Below are 21472 nucleotides of genomic sequence, written 5' to 3' on the forward strand. Positions count from 1 at the left end.
GTGGAGCAGCTTTTCTTCTGGGACACATTTAGGAAATGTTCCTGTGGGTTGTATTTGAGAGTTTGAACAAACGACCTGTGTGGTTGCACATTATCGGAGGACTCTGGGTGCCTGCAGGCAGGAAGTTGTTCACCCAATCATAAAAACGTCATTTGATCACATCAACTGTGTCTAATTTGTGTCAACACTAATTAAAATGGGACATTTGACATTAAAACATTAAAAAGGTAAACCACAAGTCAGAAAAAAAGGAGAAAAAAAACTATAATCTCCATTTGTGGGGTTTGTCTCGTATATGACAAGGTTTACCGGAAAAACAATGTTAGCGAAACAAAGCTATCTGGAATTTTTTTTAATTTCTAAACAACAACCACAAAAAGCCCACATAGCATCTGCTATGCTAGCTGTAATTGTCTCAGTGAATTATATTTGACTACTTTACCCACTTGTTGCTGAATTACTGTATTTGTAGCATCACTAAAACTGTGAATAGTAAGTTTTTTTTAAAAAGGACCCAGTACATCCGTCATGCTAGTCATTTATAGTTATGGCATTTAAACATTATGTTTGCTTTATCTACAAAAGGGCTAGCATGCACTTTGTTATTATGATGCTAACTGTAGCATAATAACAGAAATGTCAGAAAAATACAATCAGAAGTTGAAGTAAATGACAAAGCTAGTATGTTGTATGGTACATCAGGTAGCTACAAAATGCTATGTGTCATCATGACAGAAATGCTAGCAGTTACGCTAGCATACAAACAGGTAACACAACCTTTATGCTGTTTGTAGGACAATACACAGGAAACTGTCTGAACAAAAAGTTTAAACAAAGTCATAGTGCATACAGAGCTGGGGATTTAAGCTAAAAAAAAAACTTTAGGAATGGCGTAAATTTAAGGTACCGCTGAGGTGCAAACAAGTGGCAAAATGGTCCTACCAGCTAGCCTCTTTTTTTTTTTTACATTTCAATATGCAGGAATGATGCAGCTTTGGTTCTTGTCACATTGAGATTTCGTAAGTGTTAAAAGTTAGCAAACAACAGATTTTAATTTTTACATTTTTGTTTTAGATCAAATTAAAGACAGCATTCACAGCACCATAATATTCGCTCGCTACAAACACACTATTTATAAACAGTCCATATAAAATACCACAACCTGCTAGCATTCAACTACAAACTGCTGGTGTTACCGTAATGCTAGCAGATTGTTTATTCTAGCGTAGCTATTCCTTAGCCTACAAACATGTAAATATGCTAACTCTCTGTGCTAGAAGTAGTGACACTGTGCAAAAATGGATCAGTTTATTTACAATAACTTATCGATTGATTCTTTGTGGACATATTGATCAGGGTTTGTGTTGGCTGTGCTTCTGTCCCTCATTGATAAAATAACTGAAAAAAATAAAACAAATAGTTTTCCATGATATCCTGGAAACTATGGCCAACGAGGCTACTCTCAGCCCAGACAGCGCCACCTAGCTGCAAATGTGAAGGCACAGCTGGATAAATAGGTATAAATAGGATTTATGTACACACAATAAGTTAGTTAGCCCCACACAACATATACACACACACACACAACTGCTATCTTTAAATCCGACCAATACAAAATTCATATAGTTTTGATTCATCAGCTTGTTGTTTCACCGTCATTCAGCAGATTAGACTTTAATGTTTCCGTTAAACTTTCAGTGTGACTAGTTTCTGCTCATCTTTCCACTCTTTTCAAGGTGTGATTTTGGTACCCCAGAGTTTAACACTAGCAGTTTTTTTTTCTTTCACTAAATCGGGTAGGTACTGAAGGGTGAAGCTAACTCTGAATCTAGCAAGCTGTCCCCATAGCTCAACAAATTTACACAGAAAATTACATCTTGTGTATTGTTGTTTGAGTCACCAAATGATCAAATCTATACAAGGGCCATTGCTGCTTCCACCGGTTTGGCCCAAACAGTGTGTGATGGAAATCACATTATCAAAGTTCACAAAACTAGTCCTTAAAATGTTTTGCAGATGTTTCCTGGTTTATTTCATCTGATCTGTGTGTTTTGGGCCTCACTTTCAGTGACAGGAGGCAAAATCCAATAGAACATTTGGTAGCTGTTGTCTGTAGGAGTAGAGCTCAACATAGATCCAAAAGGTGGTACCTGATCCAAAAGAAATCACTAATTTTTAGGTTAGCTGAACCTGAGGTGAATTTCTATGATTAAAAAGATTGAATGGCCCTCATGGCAGCAGCAGTTAAACCCAAATGGACCACCTAACAACTCCACACAAGCCCAACGACCTGGCAGCAACCGGATATAATCCCATTGGGACCAAAGTAAATCGGTCCAATCCTGAAACTGCACCAACATTCTCAATATCTTGCACCAAACTGTGTAGCTGGGAGACAGACTGTTAACCAGTAACACAAGGTGACGACTGGATGTCTTTGGTCCTGGGTCCCCTCAGAGGATCTTTGGGTACTGCTGGAATGACTTTGATCCAGCACGCAGGTGCCTCAGTGTTGAGAACCCCTGCAGCTGGAGAGGGACAAGGACCCGCCCACATTTCACCTGGCTGCAGTGGACAGACGGGTGCATTAGAGGGGTGGGGATGGACTGCTGGCCTGTCTGGGTGGTCCCTATCCAGAAGCCAAGGTGGTTCTATAGCGTGATGGATGTGGTGATGTGTGACACCAACACATGCTCCCAGGCCTATCTTATCTGATAGTTATCATCATGTTATGTACGATAAACCCAAAACCCACCCAATTCCAATGCTGGTTGGGTGATAACAATATTAAGCAGAAACTGGAATCACACCAAAAGTTGACTAAAAAAAAAACAAAAAAAACTCCCTGATGGTTTTTTATTGCATCCATCAACAATCCCAAATCTCCAGATTTTAGGACTGTGTCTTTACAGTAATTGGTATTTAGGGACCAGGCTGGTTTTTAGTCACAAAGGCAAATTCTGGAAGAGTGACTTCTTTTTTAACAAGTGTTCACTAAAAAAAAACATCCAGTGTGTCTGAGGTCAGACATCAAACAAATAACCAATACAAGTCATCAAGAAATTTGTGCTTTTTGGGCTCTTCACACTGAGGACAGAGAGCAGAACAGCAGAGCACTCTGGGAAATGTAGTGCAAGGCAGCAGGCGATGAAGCATTCCCTGATCTGACACCTTAGCTTGTCGGATTCCAAGAAAAGGTTGGTTTCAGGTTTATGCTCATTTCACTTCTTAATCTCTTTGGATAATCTGCCAGACACAAAAATTAAGCATAAGGTTATCGTGGTTTCCGGTGAACGATGGGTTAGTTTCAGATTGGTTTAACTTTGGTTTCGGGAATCCTTGAGATTGTTGATCAGGTTCATGCGAGGTCAGTTTGAAGTTTAGTTTCAGTTTGTGTTTCTGATGTAATTCAGGTTACCGTTGGATTAATGCTGCCACATACATCATCAGAAGAGAGTGACCAAATCCTCCATGTCTGAGGATGAATTGGCTCCTGCACCTGGAGAGCACCTGTCCACCATGTTTTTCAACGGTCTCTACTCCACCAGCAGCTAATTAACTCAGTCAGGTATGCTCAGCCAATCAAGAGCTGGGAAACACCAATGTTAATTGACCAGGTATGACTAGAGTAGGTAGACATGGAAACCATACAGGAGCAGGTGCTCTGTAGGAGCAGGGTTGGAGACCCCTGCCTTAGCTTATCTAGAATATTGATTGATCAGCTGTTCTCATGAAATTTGACTCTTTTTTTCGCCGAGCAGCTTTTTTTGCTCTCACTCCTGAAAGTGGATCGTTCTAATCGGTCTTGGTGTAAAAGTTTTTCCAACGCAGCCCGACGGTGTTCTGTTGCTGCTGTCTAATGAACTATGTCCCAGCGATTCTCCCTACCGTATACAGGAAAAATCGACACAGAATGCCTTGCACTGCCAGCATGCGTTTTTTTTTTTTGTTTGTTTCTTTGTTCAGCTCTCTCTCTCCCTGAACAAGCAAAACAAACAAAGAGAGAGCTGAGTAGGGGGCAAAGCTCTCGATTTACCGATCGATCTACGTTCCGATCCTTACCTATGGTCATGAGATTTGGCTCATGACCGAAAGAACGAGATCGCGAGTACAAGTGGCCGAGATGAGTTTCCTCCGTAGGGTGGCTGGGCACTCCCATAGAGATAGGGTGAGGAGCTCGGTCACTCGGGAGGAGCTCGGTCACTCGGGAGGAGCTCGGTCACTCGGGAGGAGCCGCTGCTCCTCCACGTTGAAAGGAGCCAGTTGAGGTGGCTCGGGCATCTTTTCCGGATGCCCCCTGGACGACTCGCTGGAAAGGTGTTCCGGGCACATCCCATCGGGAGGAGGCCCCGAGTAAGACCCATGACACGCTGGAGTGACTATGTCTCTCGGCTGGCTTGGGAATGCCTTGGGGTTCCCTCGGAGGAGCTGGGGGAGGTGTGTGTGGATCGGGAGGTCTGGGCGGCTTTGCTTGAGCTGCTGCCCCCGTGACCCGACTCCGGATAAAGCGGTAGAAAATGGATGGATGGATGGATGTTTTGCTTGTTTTTGCAGATCAACGCATTTCCATTATTGTTCATGCTTGTTTACAGTTCATTCACATGGATCATCCCCAAGTCTGTTGTCACGGAGGATCATGAAAACATCAGGAATATCACAGTCCCACAGCTGAAACCATGTCTCGCTGTAAGGGGTGTTCCTGCAGTGGAAAACTACACTGGGTGCCAATGTGTCTCGCGGAGAAACCCACACAAGTTTATCAGATTTTGGAGAAGCGTAACCACGAACAGTCTGAGAAAAAGCGACGGTGGGTGATGATGGCGGAGGGCTGTGTTCATGATCTCAACGGAACCTCTGTAACGTGGACACAGGACTTGAAACCGCTGCCAGTCATTCGTGTTAGGGACGTGTGTCCTTAGCAGATCATTGACTGTGGATGGATAAATCCAAGAATCAAGCAACACAAATGTGACGACAGCTATCGGACATTTAGAGACTGTCACGTAGAACTGGTAGAATTTGGAAGTATTGAAGGAGATAACGACTTTGTTTACATACGAAGTCGCGTGGAACAGGAGCAGCGCCAGACAGCAGAACGACATTCTATATGGCTGCTGTGTGCGAATACGGGAGGAGTAAAATCAGCAGGATGCGGATGTGTTTCAGGGTGTGTATTTATTACTACTTTGTTTACGTTTATCCAACCTTATATAGACCTATTTAATGTATTTTTTCTGAAAACAGCATGGGTCACAAAGGAGGCAGAGATGGAAATGGGTTTGCCAGCCAACTTTGCAAAATTCAGGCAAAAACACGTAGTGTACCCCTATGGCAGTACATAAGTACCTATATGCGGTAAGGAGAATTAGTGGCTTGGATTCAGGTTGATTGAAGGCTCGGCTGAGGTTTGTTTTAGATTATCCTTCAGCTCAGCTTGGTGTCGGGTTCGGATTCAGATTGTATTCCAGTTCATTTTAAATTAAATTTGAGGTTGTTTTTAGGTGAAGTGTGGACAGTCTGAGATCAGTACATCTGCAGGTTCTTAAGGTTGGGTTCATGTTGGTGTTCCAGTTAAGCTGTCGTCACACGGGACAACCCCACAATCATCTAGTCACATGTATGAGGGTTGTGGTCAGGATGACACATGTGACTTGATCCAAGATAATGAATCAGTTTCTAAATCTCAGAAACAGGAGACGTAAAGAACGTGAACAGTTCCACAGCAAAAATTTCTCTTGCTCACTGTCAGCGTAAACTGTGACAACAACAAAAACTGTCTGAACTCAACCATGGATTTCTGGACATCCAGACTACGGACATTTTTACTAACTGACCGTTGAGTTGGATAAGATGGAAAAGTAGGATATTCCAAGATATGGGAATTAATATAGTGTACTTGGATATCTTCTCTTTCCTTGTAGAAAAGGCCATGGTTTTGAACATGCCCAAAACTCCACGACTGCACCCAAACACCCTGATATTACCATGGAGCAGGTAATGGAAAAATCATGAATTTGATGGTACAAGCAGCAAATATGGCATGGTGATTCACATATCTGTTAGATTCGCCACTTGAAAATTCAAAATGACAGCCATTTTCCAAGGTGGCTGCCAAAATGACCTATTGAAAATCACTTTTTTGCATAGAAATGCTCCTATTTAATCAAATAAATTATGTAAAATCTATTTTGTTCACAGCTGTAAGCTGTGCTTGTCAGGAGAAATTTCATCCTTCCGTACGTCCTCCCACCATATTTTCATATCTTAAAACTGTAAAGAACTGTAAAACTCTCAAAATCAAAATATTTTTATATATTAAAACTGGGAGGTCAAAGCTCTGTGTGCCAAAAAAAAAGTCATCTTTTTCTGACATTTATAAATGCCTGTTTTACTGAATGTTTGGGTTTCAAATAAGAAATGTACCAAAAGCCCTGAAATGCTCACATTACTCACTAGATAGCACCAAAAGCTATTACAATGTGTGGCAAGGTCTCAAGCCTTGACTAAGAATAAGACAGACAGCTAAAAATCAACTTACAGTTTGTCTCTCGCCCTTATGGGCAACTTGTATTTTGTTTAATTTGCTATTTAAGGTATTCATTATTTTTTATTTCAGTTATGCGCTAAATTAGAATGAATTTTATTACATTAGTATTAATGGTTTCAAAGTGTTCATCTCTTGAAATGACTCCATGCCGGCCAATTCTAAGGTGTTTAGTGTTGAATATATCGTGCTGTTATTTTAATATCTGCAGTCAACACAGACAAATCGTAATTTATGCCACTAAGAGTGTCATATTGTTGTTGAAACATCAAAAACTAAATCTGGCATGCCTGAAAACCTACAATTTGACACCAAGATCATTGAAATTGAATAAATAATTATATTTTTCTGAGAAAAAATGTTTTTTTTTTGGGGGGGGGGGGGGGTCAATTTGGTGGCCATCTTGAAATTAGACACAATCTTGGATTTCCACTAATGCTATAAAACTGATCCATTGTGATGAACAACACAAAATCTGCCATTAATATTACACAAACTAATCAAGTAGGAGCACTTCTTCACCAAAAAAAGTTATTTTCAGTAGGTCATTTTGGTGGTCATCTTGATGCCAACTTGGATTTTCAAGGGGCTAATTGACCAGATGTGGGAAGTAGCTTGTGTCGGCGTTTGTACAATTATATGTAAAATTGATGCTATCTGTTCGACTATTGTACAGGAAAACTGTGACACAGACCTGAACAGTGGGTTAGAGACAAATTTTTACTTTGGTTGATTTGGCGTTCGGTCTTCCATGTGGCGCCGGTGTTACTTTCACTTTTAGATTCTGGTTAATTTAAATATAGCATAAATGTAAACTTTTTCATTGATGTCTATGCTCTAAATATCTTCTTACCCATTCTGTAACAAGATGTTTGCGTTTGACAAATACCAATAACACCAATAATGCAAAAGACAATAACTAAACCTGGCCAAAGAACAAACCACTGATTCCGTGATGATGAGTTGTTCACATTTCTCTAAACAAACCCTTTAAAATCTGCTGGTAAGAAATGTGATGGACTGTGGCGTGGTTACGTTTAATACTGATGAGCGAGTTGAAGTGACAGCGACGTGATTCAACGTGAATTAAAAAAAAAATTGAAATCTTTGCAAAAGTCTCAAACACTGGCGATAAAGACTTGAAGCTGCCATGAATCTTTCTGAGAGGTTCCAGGTTGTGGCTGTTTCCTGCAGTGTGACGGATTCCGGGAACATCCAACATTTTTGGTGCTCCTGAGTTTGACTATAAAAACCTCACACATCGCCAATGCGCACGCACATCAGGAAGACACAGTGTTAACAGGAAGTCAGCGACGTTTGTTGTTACTCCAGCCTTACTCCCCTTCAACAGCCACTCCAGGGTTCTTCAGGCTCAGGGTCAGAGGTCATATGGTTGGTAGTGACTGGCGGCCGTAGAGGGGGTCCGGACTCAAAGATCAGTGCTTCAGGTAGGTTGATAGGACTGAATGGGTGGGGTCATCAGAGGTCAGTGACCTTGTTCTCCACCAGGGCGGCGACCTGCTGCAGCCGGTAGGCCAACTGCATCTTCTGACCAGAACTGCTCTTCCTCCAGAGACATGATGATCTGAGAAAGCAAGAACATCAAAGAACAAGTGTCAGACTTCTGTGCACACCCAACCACTACACCCTTTCTGCGTCATTGCCTTGTGTCCCCTGCTTTCTATGTTCCCTGTCCTTTTTGTGTCCCCATTATTCCTGTGCTGCTTGTCTAAAATGTTTTTAATACATAAAAACATGAACGCATGATGCATATCATTAAAATGTCTAAATTTAGTAAGCATGAGTTCTCGCAGTGAAAAGGTTTTGACCATGACCTACATTTAATAAAGTCACAGGGGTCACAGAATGCTCAAGGTTGAACTTGTCCAAGAGTTTGGTTTGCAAAGCATTCCTTCCTTTTCTATACCCACTTACTCCAGTTAAGGGTCGCGGGGGGCTGGAGTCGATGCTGCAGTCACAGGGTGTGAGGCGGGGTTCACCATGGACAGGACGACGGCCTGTCACAGAGCCACTTATGACAGACAAACACATTCACACTACGGACAATTTAAACCTTCATGTCTTTGGATGCGAGAGGAAAGTCAGAGCACCCGGAGGGAACCCACACAAACACAGGGAGAACACGCAAACTCCACAAGGAAAGAAAACAGGTGGGAGTCGATCCCGTGGACCTTCTTGCTGTGAGGCAGCAGTGCTAACCACTAAGCCAGTGTTTGTCTGCAGAGTACAAGAGTTTGAAATAAACACCTGGAAGTGTTCCTGAGCTGTGTACCGTGGGAACAACAAACCCTGGATCACCCCGGATTTAAGAGTCAGCAAAAATAAGTCAAACAAAACTTCTCTGTCTCCCCCTTGTGGCTGGTTGCAGTGCAGGTCACTAGCCCCGCCTCCTCACTGCATGTCAGCACTTGTGTTTTGATAAAGTTACACTCAACTAATTCTGTTGTTTTGTTTCTATTGTCAGAACATGAAACAAACATTATGGAGGCTCATAATGACGTCAGCTGTGTGAGGGGTCAAAGGTGGCAGGAAGCCGTTTCAGTAAACGTTTGTAATCACTTTCCACAGTAAAAAAACACACCTGTCATTTCATATGTAACCACACAGGAAAACTAAATGTTCCTATGTGTGTCTATGTGTGTGCACCTGCATGTGTGTGTGCGTGTGCGCGCATGTGTGTTACCTGGTCGTAGTATTTGTTGATGTATTTGTAGAGTTCATGAAGAGCAACAAGATTGTTCATTTCTGAGGCAAAACCCTGCAAAGACAGAAAAATCTTCATTATTGTTCCTGTTAAAATGAAACTAGTTTCAGTGCAACAAACTAGCTTTTAGTGTTTGTTTGTTGTCTGTTTTTCCTCTTTTTTTTTTGGCGCATCGTTCCTCCACAGATCCGTCTCATATGGTCACAGTGATGGAGCACATCCATCACATGTGAGTGTCTGTGTTTGCTTGTTTGTTTGCATACTGACCCCAGAAAGTTCAGTCAGAGTGGAGTTCATCTCCTGGTAACAGCCAGATGCGGCACTGTGGATGTCACTGTAATACCTACACACACACACACACACACACACGTCAGACACACAAACTGTATCTTCAGAATTCACACACGACAGTCGGGGTATGCTGCCATGGTAACTGTTTGATAGTGGGTGTTTCTACGGTAACTGTGCAGCGCTGACTGTGTTTCTATTGTAACTGCAGCACTGACTGTGTTTCTATGGTAACTGTGCAGCGCTGACTGTGTTTCTATTGTAACTGCAGCGCTGACTGTGTTTCTATGGTAACTGTGCAGCGCTGACTGTGTTTCTATGGTAACTGTGCAGCGCTGACTGTGTTTCTATGGTAACTGTGCAGCGCTGACTGTGTTTCTATTGTAACTGTGCAACGCTGACTGTGTTTCTATGGTAACTGTGCAGCGCTGACTGTGTGTTTCTATGGTAACTGTGCAGCGCTGACTGTGTGTTTCTATTGTAACTGTGCAGCGTTGACTGTGTGTTTCTATGGTAACTGTGCAGCGCTGACTGTGTGTTTCTATTGTAACTGTGCAGCGTTGACTGTGTTTCTATGGTAACTGTGCAGCACTGACTGTGTTTCTATGGTAACTGTGTAGAGCTGTGTGTTTCTATGGTAACTGTGCAGCCCTGACTGTGTTTCTATGGTAACTGTTCAGCCCTGACTGTGTTTCTATGGTAACTGTGCAGCGCTGACTGTGTGTTTCTATTGTAACTGTGCAACGCTGACTGTGTGTTTCTATGGTAACAGTGCGGCGCTGACTGTGTGTTTCTATGGTAACTGTGCGGCGCTGACTGTGTTTCTATTGTAACTGCAGTGCTGAGTGTGTTTCTATGGTAACTGTGCAGCCCTGACTGTGTTTCTATGGTAACTGTGCAGCGCTGACTGTTTCTATTGTAACTATGCAGCGCTGACTGCTGTGCTGCGCTGACTGTTGCTATGGTAACTGTGCAGCACTGACTGTGTGTTTCTATGGTAACTGTGCCATGCTCGCTCTGTGTTTCTATGGTACAGTGGGGCAAAAAAGTATTTAGTCAGTCCCTGATTGTAAGTTCTCCTACTTAGATAGATGATTGAGGTCTGTAATTTTCAACATAGGTACACTTCAACTACGAGAGACAAAATGAGAAAAAAAGTCCAGGAAATGACATTGTAGGATTTTTTTAAGAATTTATTTGTAAATTATGGTGGAAAATAAGTATTTGGTCAATAACAAAAGTTCAACTCAATACTTTGTAACATAATCTTTGTTAGCAATGACAGAGGTCAAACGTTTCCTGTAAGTCTTCACCAGGTTTGCACACACTGTCGCTGGTATTTTGGTCCATTCCTCCATGCAGATCTCCTCTAGAGCAGTGATGTTTTGGGGCTGTCGCTGAGCAACATGGACTTTCAACTCCCTCAACAAATTTTCTATGGGGTTGAGGTCTGGAGACTGGCTTGGCCACTCCAGGACCTTGAAATGCTTTTTACAGAGCCACTCCTTCGTTGCCTGAGTGGTGTGTTTGAGATCATTGTCATGCTGGAAGACCCAACCACGTTGCATCTTCAATGCTGTCACTGAAGGAAGGAGGTTTTGGCTTAAAACCTCACGATACATGGCCATGTTCATTCTTCCCTTAACACAGATCAGTCGTCTTGTCCCCTTTGCAGAAAAACAGCCCCAAAACATGTTTCCACCCCCATGCTTCACAGCAAGTATGGTGTTCTTGGAATGCAACTCTGCATTCTTCTTCCTCCAAACACGATGAGTTGAGTTTTTACCAAAAAGTTCCATTTTGGTTTCAGCTGACCACATGATATTCTCCCAATCCTCTTCTGGATCATCCATATGCTCTCTGGCAAACTTCAGATGGGCCTGGACACATACTGGCTTAAGCAGGGGGACACACCTGGCACTGCAGGATTTGAGTCCCTCTCTGCATAGTGTGTAGCCTTTGTTACTTTGGTCCCAGCTCTCTGCAGGTCATTCATCAAGTCCCTCTGTGTAATTCTGGGATTTCTGATCACCATTCTCATGATCATTGTGACCCCACGGGATGAGATCTTGCGTGGAGCCCCAGATTGAGGGAGATTATCAATGGTCTTGTATGTCTTCCATTTTCTTACAATTGCTCCCACAGTTGATTTATTCACACCAACCTGCTTGACTATTGTAGATTCACTCTTCCCAGTCTGGTGCACATCTACAGTTTTCTTCCTGGTGTCCTTCGACAGCTCTTTGGTCTTGGCCATGTTTGAGTTTGGAGTCTGAATGTTTGAGGCTGTGGACAGGTGTCTTTTATACAGATAACGATTTCCAACAAGTGCCATTAATACAGGTAACAGGTGGAGGACAGAAGAGCTTCTTAAAGAAGTTGTTACAGGTCTGTGAGAGCCATAAATCTTGCTTGTTTGTGGGTGACCAAATACTTATTTTCCAGCATAATTTACAAATAAATTCATAAAAAATCCTACAAAGTGATTTCCTGGAATTTTTTTTTTTCACATTTTGTCTCTCACAGTTGAAGTGTACCTATGATGAAAATTACAGACCTCTCTCTTTCTAAGTAGGAGAACTTGCACAATCAGGGGCTGACTAAATACTTTTTTTACCCCACTGTAACTGTGCCGTGCTGGCTCTGTGTTTCTATGGTAACTGTGCAGCGCTGACTGTGTGTTTCTGTGGTAACATTGTAACTCCTGGTGAAATGTTAAAACTGTGATTACACCGTCTCACCTCTCTACCAGCTGTTTGTATCGGGGAATCTCTCTGGCATACAGCAGCTTGTTCACAGGAGAGTCCTGATTGGACAGAAAGTTGTCATGAGGGTCACATGACTGAACTGAGCGTTAGCATATGTACAGCACTATACTGCATAGCACAGTGTGTTAGCTTAGCAAAGAGGTCGTACCCGGCCCACTTTGTGCTCTGACGTGGTGCAGGAGTCAATGAAGGTCTGAGCGATGACAGACAGGACGGCATCGATGCTGTCCGTCACCTGGACGTCTAAAACGAACTGAGGATTCTTCAGTATGTTCACCCAGAACCTGAGAGGGAGGCTGGTGGAGAGACGAAGAGGATAGGTGGACAGAGTCATATGTCAGGTGGACAGATGGGAGGTTCGTGGGACAGAATTAGAGGTCAGGTGAACAGAATCAGATGTCAGGTGGACAGATGGGGAGGTCAGGTGGACAGACACAGAGGTCAGGTGGACAGAATTAGAGGTCAGGTGGACAGAATCAGAGGTCAGGTGGACAGATGGGGAGGTCAGGTGGACAGACACAGAGGTCATGTGGGCAGGAACAGAGAGTCAATTGACAGTATTAGAGGTCAGGTGGCGTGACAGAAAGGTTCATGTGGACAGAAAGAGAGGTCAGGTGGACAGACAGAGAGGTCAGTATAAATAGCCTGAACAGAGATAGACGCATTGCCGGGTAAATGTCTCCAAATGTCTCAAGTCCACACAGATGGAGAAGTTAGACATCTTCTCACCTGTTGGTCTTCCATATGTGGACTGTTTCAGGGTCGTCGATGCTGTGTTTTTCAGCCATGTCGTCCAGGAAGTCAAAGAAGAAAGCGGGACAGCGATGGGAGGAGGACGCTTCGTGCTGAGAATGCCACAAAGACATCGTCGACAAACTTCTGCAGCGTTCCCTACACACAGGCACTGTTTATTTGGGCTGGAAGCTGGTAAGCGGACAGGACACGTGCACACGTGCGGGTGCGTGTTACCCTTCATGGACAGCAGTCTGGTCAGGTAAATCTCAGGGATGGCTTTGGCCCGCTCTCGTTCCCGCATGCTGCTCTTTCTGTGTTTGGGGATTTCAGGATCTTCGCTGCTCTTCACCAGGTGCCACAGACGCAGACCCTCCTCCTCCTCACCCTCCAGCATTGGCGTTTCTATAGCAACCACACAGTTACCATCAGCCACACTGTTTGTGTTCCACGTGCAGTGGAATTGTTGCGCTCTTACTCTCTCCCGTCTGGAAAACTTGGTTAATGCCGACTCCTCCTGAGCTTTGACAGCGAGGCATGAGAGCGACTGTGGCTCCATCCGGAACCTGGACAGGAGATGACAGACAAAGAGAGGAGGAAATGAGGAGGAGGAGGGTAAGAGGAGGAGATGAAGAGGAGGTGACAAAGAAGAGGTGTGAGGAGGAGATAAAGAGGATGTCTGAGGACAAGATGCGATGAGGAGGTATGACGAAATGATCAAGAAGAGGAGATGATGAGGAGATATGAGGATATGATCAAGAAGAGGAGATGATGAGGAGATATGAGGATATGATCAAGAAGAGGAAGTGTGAAAAGAAAATGAAGAGGAGGAGATGAAGAGGAGGTGCGAGGAGAAGATAAAAGGGAAGAGATGAAGAAGAGGTGTCAGGAGAAGATGACAAGGTGTGGAGGAGGAGATGAAGAGGAGGGTGAGGAGGAGATGAAGAGGAGAGATGAAAAAGATGTGTGAGGAGGAGATAAGAGCATGTCCAAGGACAAGGTGTGATGGGGAGGTGTGAGGAGATGATGATGAGGAGGCGATGAAGAAGAGGTCTGAGGAGCAGATGAGTCAGTGAGAGGAGATGAGGGGTGAGGAGTCGGCTACCTTGTAGTGCTGTAGCGTGTTGAGTCGTTTCCAGCGGCCCTGAACCACCGCAGTGACATCATCATCCGACAGGGTCAAGTGACCTGCCTGGCCCGAACGCCACTCTGTCAATCAAACACAGTGAGTCATTGAGTCTTTTGGAGTGTGATCACATGATGATGATGAGGTACATTGAGGAGTAATGAGGATGAGGGAGTCATAGAGGATGGTGACAGTTACTGTTTAGTGTGTCCTGTTGAAGGCTTTTATCTTGTTGACATATGTCTGTCTACTCTCTATGAACAGGAATTTACATTAAGGGTGTTCTTTTGACCTTTGGCCCTCATTTGACCTTGACCCCATATCCAAAATATAACTTAAGAAATGGACTCTGTGCCCTTATAAACCCCTAAAAAGAGGTATTGCATCACATTTGAGGTCATCAAGATCAAAAATGGGAAAATTGGACAAAATTCATGAGGGTGGCGGCGGCCATCTTGGATTCCAAGAAATGCTCAAAGTTGCAGAGGTAGCAACCGAGCTAACTCAGCTCTGCTAACGGAAACAAAGACATTAACATCAATAAAGGTTTAGAGTAATTAACACTGCAGGGTCCCATATAGGACATATAGGGCCGGGGAAAAAAAACGACTAAATGCCAATTAAGATCGTCCATAGTATGAGCTTGACACACTGACGACCTCTAGTGTTTGAGTTGATCTGGAAAAAACAAACAAAAAACAAAAAAGTGATTAATAAGTGTGTGTCTGTGCGTGCATGTGTGTACATGCAGCGCACCAAGGTCCAAACTGTCTGCTGCAGGTCTCTGAGAGAATGGAGCTCCTCTGTAGACCTGATCCAGGATTTTATCCTTCACCTGCAGACAGAGAGACAGGTGAGGAACAGACAGACAAGTGAGGAACGGACATATAGACAGACATGATTAGACAGACAGACAGACAGACAGACAGGTGAGGAATGGAACAGACAGACACAACTGGACAGACAGACATACACAGATGAACAAACAGACAAGTGAGGAACAGAATACATGGACAGCTGAACAGACAGACACGAACAGACAGACAGACAGACATGAATAGATACAGACAGATGAACAGACAGACAGAAGGCTGAACAGACGTACCTGTGTGATTGTGTCTGTGTCCAGCACTTAACAGGACACGGCTGAACCTCAACTCCGTTCTTCACCAGGACGGTCAGTGTCTGAGGAACAGTTTATAACAAGATCATTGTCAAATTTACATTTTCAAACAAAAAACTAAATCTTCTGGTGTCCTGTCATTAACGGTATGGAGATGTACTGTCTTTAACGGTATCGAGGTGTCCTGTCTTTAACAGTATGGAGGTGCCCTGTCTTTAACGCTATCCCTGTGTCCTGTCTTTAACAGTATGGAGGTGCCCTGTCTTTAACGCTATCCCTGTGTCCTGTCTTTAACAGTATGGAGGTGCCCTGTCTTTAACGGTATCGCTGTGTCCTGTCTTTAACGGTATGGAGATGTACTGTCTTTAACAGTATTGCGGCGTCTTGTCTAAAGGATATTGAGGTATCTGGTCTTTAACAGTATTACGGCGTCCTGTCTTTAAGGGTATTGAGGTATCCGGTCTTTAACAGTATTACGGCGTCCTGTCTTTAAGGGTATCGAGGTGTCCGGTCTTTAACGGTATTACGGCGTCCTGTCTTTAAGGGTATCGAGGTGTCCGGTCTTTAACGGTATTACGGCGTCCGGTCTTTAAAGGTATCGCGGTGTCCGGTCTTTAAAGGTATCGCGGTGTCCGGTCTTTAACGGTATCGCGGTGTCCTGTGCTTTACGCTATTGCGGTGTCCTGTCTTTAACGCTATCGTGGTGTCCTGTCTTTAAAGGGATCATGGCGTCCTGCCTTTAACGGTATCTAGGTGTCCTGACCTGACTTTAAAGGTATCATGGTGTCCTGCCTTTAACGGTATCTAGGTGTCCTGTCTTTAATGGTACCATGGTGTCCTGCCTTTAATGCTATCTAGGTGTCCTGTCTTTAAAGGTACCATGGTGTCCTGCCTTTAATGCTATCTAGGTGTCCTGTCTTTAAAGGTATCATGGTGTCCTGCCTTTAATGGTATCTAGGTGTCCTGCCTTTAATGGTATCTAGGTGTCCTGCCTTTAATGCTATCTAGGTGTCCTGTCTTTAATGCTATCTAGGTATCCTGTCTTTAATGCTATCTAGGTGTCCTGTCTTTAATGCTATCTAGGTGTCCTGTCTTTAATGGTATCATGGTGTCCTGTCTTTAATGCTATCTAGGTGTCCTGTCTTTAACGGTATTGAGATGTCTTGTCTTTAACGGTATCATGGTGTCCTGTCTTTAACAGTATCATGGTGTCCTGTCTTTAACAGTATCATGGTGTCCTGTCTTTAACAGTATCATGGTGTCCTGTCTTTAAGGGTATCATAGTGTCCTGTCTTTAACGGCATTGAGGTGTTTTGCCGGTGCAGCATTAGGATAGTTTGAAATGGCACTTTCATGCACATGTACGACATGTGTTTGTGTTGCTATGGTTACCACAGGGTAGTAGTCAATGTCTTCCCGCAACAGGTGGCTGTCATTGAGCGTTCGCTTGGCTTTTCCCGTCACAGCGTCGACAGGTCCTTTATCGACCTGATACTTAATGGCTCTGTAGAGCATGTAGAGAGGCTCACCCGCCACTTCCTGTCAGACAGACAGATGGGTTTATAGCACCATCCTGAGGGTAGAATGCCCTGTTACTGGAGAAAGACAAACGGGTGTCTACCTTCAGGAAGGAGTACAGGCAGATGGACATCCAGTTGGTCAGCATCTTTTCTACAACAGTCTCTGTCCTGAAAAACACACATCAGAGACTTCCTGTTGGACAACGACTACAGAGAACTTAAATACAGGATATTTCTACAATTCCTGTACAACAGCCTGTCTGGACCAGGATCCACCACATGGAACCACATCTGGTTCAAAATGTAATCAACTCTTCAATGACCTCAGACTGAATTCCACCAAGTTTAACTGAAATCTCATATGAGGTTTTTGAGATATTATCCTGAGGTATAAATGGAGGTAATAATCTACATGTGTTTAGAGTCAAAGGAGACCTTAGACAAGGACACTGAGGTGACCTCAGAGAGGTTCATTCAAACGGTTAGACACCAAAGAAAGCAGACAGCAGGTCCAGGCAGCGATCACTGTAGATTCTGATCCGATATGCTAATGGAAGCAACAGTTTAAGGACTTCCTCAACCTGATGTCCATGGAGAATGCAGGATCACAGGACTTGTAGAAGACCATAGTTCCAAACCATGAGAACAGTGAGCTGCCAGCAGTATATAAAAACCACAAAACCAGCCTGAGATATCAGAGACTAGATTAGACAGTCAGTCTACCTTCTGGATGGTCATTTTGGTCTTTAAGTCATGTTTTTGTGTACATGTGTAGAGTTTTTTATTTGCTCTGCATACCGGCGTAGCATAAGTTTGGGATTCTTGGTCACATATTGTTGCACCAGGTCCTGCAGCAGACTCTTCATGACCTCGGTGAAGTACTCAAGCTTATCGTGCAGAGCTATGGTGAGCAGACTGGCAACATAACCCCGATCCCTCTGAGAGAAACCCTGCTGGGCCTCCAGCGTGTGGATGAACTGAGAGAAGACAACATCAGGTCAGGTTAAGACCTACAAGACGTCACAGCCTCACCAAGTCCCCAGCCCTGCCCACTGATCTGCAACCCAAAGATAACATTTATTTTGCCAAATCCTCGTGCAGCAACATCCACAATCTGGTTTTGAGACAGGCATCAGGTTTGCTTGGTTTCATCAAATGCAGCAGTGGGTGTTAAAGCCAGAGTCCTGTCACCCACCCTGGTCAGGAACAGCCTATTGTTGAGCAGGTTGTTGAGCTGAAGGAGGCCCTGTTCCACCGTCTGCCTTCTGGAGTCCGGGAGGTCCAGCTGGCGACTCAGTGGTGCCGTCTGGTGGCCAGGAAAGAAGACTCTCTCTGCATACATCCTGTAATCCAGAAGGGGGACTCCTGGTCCTCCTACATCACTACTCAGGTCCATCATCTCTGTCATCAGGTCTGCATGGGAAGAAGAAGCAGAAATTACAATGGGCAACACAGTCTGAGCGCCGGGTTAAAACATGATTTAAGAGACTGTTTAGGTTCAGGCTCCAAGCGACACACGGTGTTTATCCTGCTGGGCTAAAACAGGGAATGAAGATTTTTAATGAAGGAAGCAGTAAACAGACTTTCAAACTGCAGCGTGCGACCACAAGGAGCGACTGAATTGTATGATTGTAACATGCAACTACAACATGAAAGAACAACTGCATAAATCTGTTGATGACAAACTTTATTTCCTGAATCAGTGCTGTATAGTAACGAAGTAAAAATACTTCACTACTGTACTTAAGTACATTTTGGGAGACTTTGTACTTTACTTGAGTTTTTTAAATTCAGCTTACTTTCACTTTTACTACTTTATTTCAGACCTTAATTGCATACTTCTACTCCGATACATTTTCTATGCGCCATGCCGTTACTCATTACAAAAAAAAAAAAAAAAAAACACACACACACACACACAAAAAAAGTTGTGTTTTCAGCCAGAGACACCACTGATTACTAGTGACTGCAACGAAGTCAGGCTGATTTGTCATCAGGCATGTCCGGTAGGTTTCTTTGCAGTTGCGCACTTGTTTGTCAGGAAAATGATCGAAGCAGTGCTTCGATCTACGATTCGTGGATTCATTGTCACTTTATCCTAATTTTTCCCTGCTAAAACACTGAAGAGCATATGTCTGTGAGTAATATTTAATATTTTTATGTTAAACCGACCTGTTATAGTCTTCTGAAACAGTTGATAGATGTATTTTATAACTTAAAAACAGGACCGATGCTAATGCTTTAGCATGTCTATGGCGTTTTCAATGTTAAAGTTAGCATTAAGCTGTTCACATCAGCACGTTTGTGTTGATTTGTTTTCTGTATAATTAATGGCTCATCATTCGTTGTTGTAAAAGAGTCAAATTATAATTTTTTAAATTTATTTTTATTCATATTAATAATAGCAACAACAATAATAGTCTACATAATAGACAATAATAGTCAATAATAATAGACTAATAATGTTACAATACAATTTTAGAGAAAGAGACAAAAAGAACCTGATGAAACAAAACAGAAAAGATAAAACCATGTAACAATGAAAATAAATAAATACATATAGAAATAAATAACTGTTTCCTGTGAACACCTAGTGAGTAGCCTACTCTCTAGGTTTTGAAACCTTGTTTCTGAAGTGTTTTTGTGTGATGTGCACAATTTTCACTATTTTGACTAATACTACCAGTCATTTGCAAGTCTAGATAAACTTTGTAATATTAAAAAAATCAGTCCGTTTTTGATTATTAACATTTACTTGCACTTTTACTTTCAATACTTGAGTACATATAGTTGTACATTACTTGTCATACTTAAGTACAATAAATACTAGATACTTTAAGACTTTTACTTGAGTAGCATTTCAATCGGTGACTTCAACTTCTACCAAAGTTATTTTTTAAATGGGTATCTGTACTTTTACTTAAGTGTGATTTTCCAATACTTTATACAACACTGTCCTTAATTCATTTAAGAATAAAATAATTTTCAGCAAATGGCAACGACAAAATTCTTCTAGGTTTACAGTGTAAAACTAGAAGACTTTTCATTCTTGGAGGGTGTACCTGTAAACTCTTTGCGACACTGGTCACCAACGTTGATCTCCAGAGTTTCCAGCTGAAGCAGAACCTTCTTGTAGTCCCTGAGAGCCTGTTTGCTCTTCCTCCTGCATCGTCACACAAACAATAATGACAAAGATTGAAATAGACAGATGAACAGCATGCCTCAGTTTGAAGGTGGTCTCCTTGTTGTCTTCCTGATTCCAAAAATATGAACACAGCCCTGTGGCACGGGAGCCACTGGGCATGTTCACAACGTTTGTGCTTACACAACATGCTACTACAAAGCTAAAACGTTTATGTTCAAATCTGAAAACCTGTCTTCTGCTGAAGAGGGCAGCACCCCTTTCATGGAGTTATGGCTTATGATTATATTTCCAGAGGAGATCAAAGAGGTCAGTACATAGGGAGTCTATAACCATGCACACTGCCAGCTCTGATCAACGTCAACGTGATGGGAACATACCTGTACATCAGGATGACCACCAGCACTGACAGGACGACCATGGCTGCTCCAGCTCCCAAACCCACCTGAGCAGCCAATGGGACGGGGGGAAGCAGAGAGTCAGTGTCGTACTGCACCAATCCCAGGTCCACCTCCAGGTTTCCCATGAACACCTGGGATAAAGAAGGTTAAAGTTCAGCCCCCAAACACACAAAGACATGCTCCTCATTTTGTTACAGTCTTAATTGCACTGACTCACTAGCTAGCTTAGGTAGTAAGTTTATGATCAAACCTAGCATGGATATTTAAGATAGCAGTCGGTGCTACAAGAAGATCCTCCTTATTTCATCTCAGTCTTAATCACACTCACTCGCCAGCTAGCTTAGCCACTACGTTTACTATCCAAGATAGCGTTGAGATTTAAGATAACACACATACACACACACTCATCTTCAACCGCTTAGTCCAATTAAGGGTCGCGGGGGGCTGGAGCCTATCCCAGCAGTCACAGAGCACAAAGCGGGGTAGACCCCGGACCGGATGCCAGTCTGTCACAGGGCCACAAACAGAGAAATGAACACGCACACCTATGGACAATTTAAAGATTCCAATCTACCTAACCCGCATGTCTTTGGATGTGGGAGGAAACCGGAGCACCCAGAGGAAACCCACACACACACAGGGAGAACATGCAAACTCCACACAGAAAGGCCACAGGCGGGAATTGAGCCATGACCTTCTCGCTGTGAGGCAACAGTGCTAACCACTAAGCCACCGTGCTGCCCTTAAGATAACACATTTAAACTAAAATCTAAGGTCACAGTCAGTGTTACAAGAAGATCCTCCTTATTTCATCTCAATCTTAATCACACTCACTTGCTAGCTAGTTTAATCAATACTCTACTATCCAAGCTCATGTGGCTGACAGATTATTTCTATCTCCCAGTAAGTATTCATCAGATAACGTTAGACTTCTACTCAGCAACTTGCTAAGTAACCTTGCAGATGTAACTATAGCTCCGCACAATTCTACGTTAACAGAATTACAGTGACTGTAAAATCTGGCCATATTTTTTCAGACCATTAAAAATTTGCTCTGATTATAATTCCCTTACTGTAGAATTACCAAAATTCATGCTTCTTGT

At 43.1% G+C, this 21472-nt stretch overlaps 1 protein-coding gene and 1 long non-coding RNA gene across 2 annotated transcripts in view; both read right to left on the reverse strand.

Moving 5' to 3' along the window:
* Nucleotides 1–57: 57 nt before the first annotated feature.
* On the reverse strand, nucleotides 58–3989 carry LOC117511899. Its single transcript, XR_004561123.1, has 2 exons — nucleotides 2261–3989; nucleotides 58–2228 (listed from the first exon to the last, which is right to left on the reverse strand). It is a non-coding gene; the product is annotated as an uncharacterized LOC117511899 (long non-coding RNA).
* Nucleotides 3990–7268: 3279 nt separating this feature from the next.
* plxnb3 (plexin B3) overlaps nucleotides 7269–21472 on the reverse strand; it is a 158078-nt gene continuing 143874 nt past the window's right edge. Inside the window, 21 exon segments of the mRNA XM_034171829.1 lie at nucleotides 7269–8104; nucleotides 8106–8129; nucleotides 9249–9323; nucleotides 9537–9612; nucleotides 12299–12363; nucleotides 12474–12621; nucleotides 13055–13140; nucleotides 13143–13180; nucleotides 13183–13216; nucleotides 13278–13462; nucleotides 13536–13623; nucleotides 14163–14266; nucleotides 14940–15018; nucleotides 15289–15314; nucleotides 15317–15368; nucleotides 16699–16845; nucleotides 16928–16994; nucleotides 17625–17803; nucleotides 18022–18239; nucleotides 19889–19989; nucleotides 20349–20500. Coding sequence (XP_034027720.1) covers nucleotides 8024–8104; nucleotides 8106–8129; nucleotides 9249–9323; nucleotides 9537–9612; nucleotides 12299–12363; nucleotides 12474–12621; nucleotides 13055–13140; nucleotides 13143–13180; nucleotides 13183–13216; nucleotides 13278–13462; nucleotides 13536–13623; nucleotides 14163–14266; nucleotides 14940–15018; nucleotides 15289–15314; nucleotides 15317–15368; nucleotides 16699–16845; nucleotides 16928–16994; nucleotides 17625–17803; nucleotides 18022–18239; nucleotides 19889–19989; nucleotides 20349–20500 — 2025 coding nt within the window. The 3' untranslated portion in view covers nucleotides 7269–8023.

The sequence above is a fragment of the Thalassophryne amazonica genome, chromosome 6 (assembly GCF_902500255.1).
Source record: "Thalassophryne amazonica chromosome 6, fThaAma1.1, whole genome shotgun sequence".
Lineage (NCBI taxonomy): Eukaryota > Metazoa > Chordata > Actinopteri > Batrachoidiformes > Batrachoididae > Thalassophryne > Thalassophryne amazonica.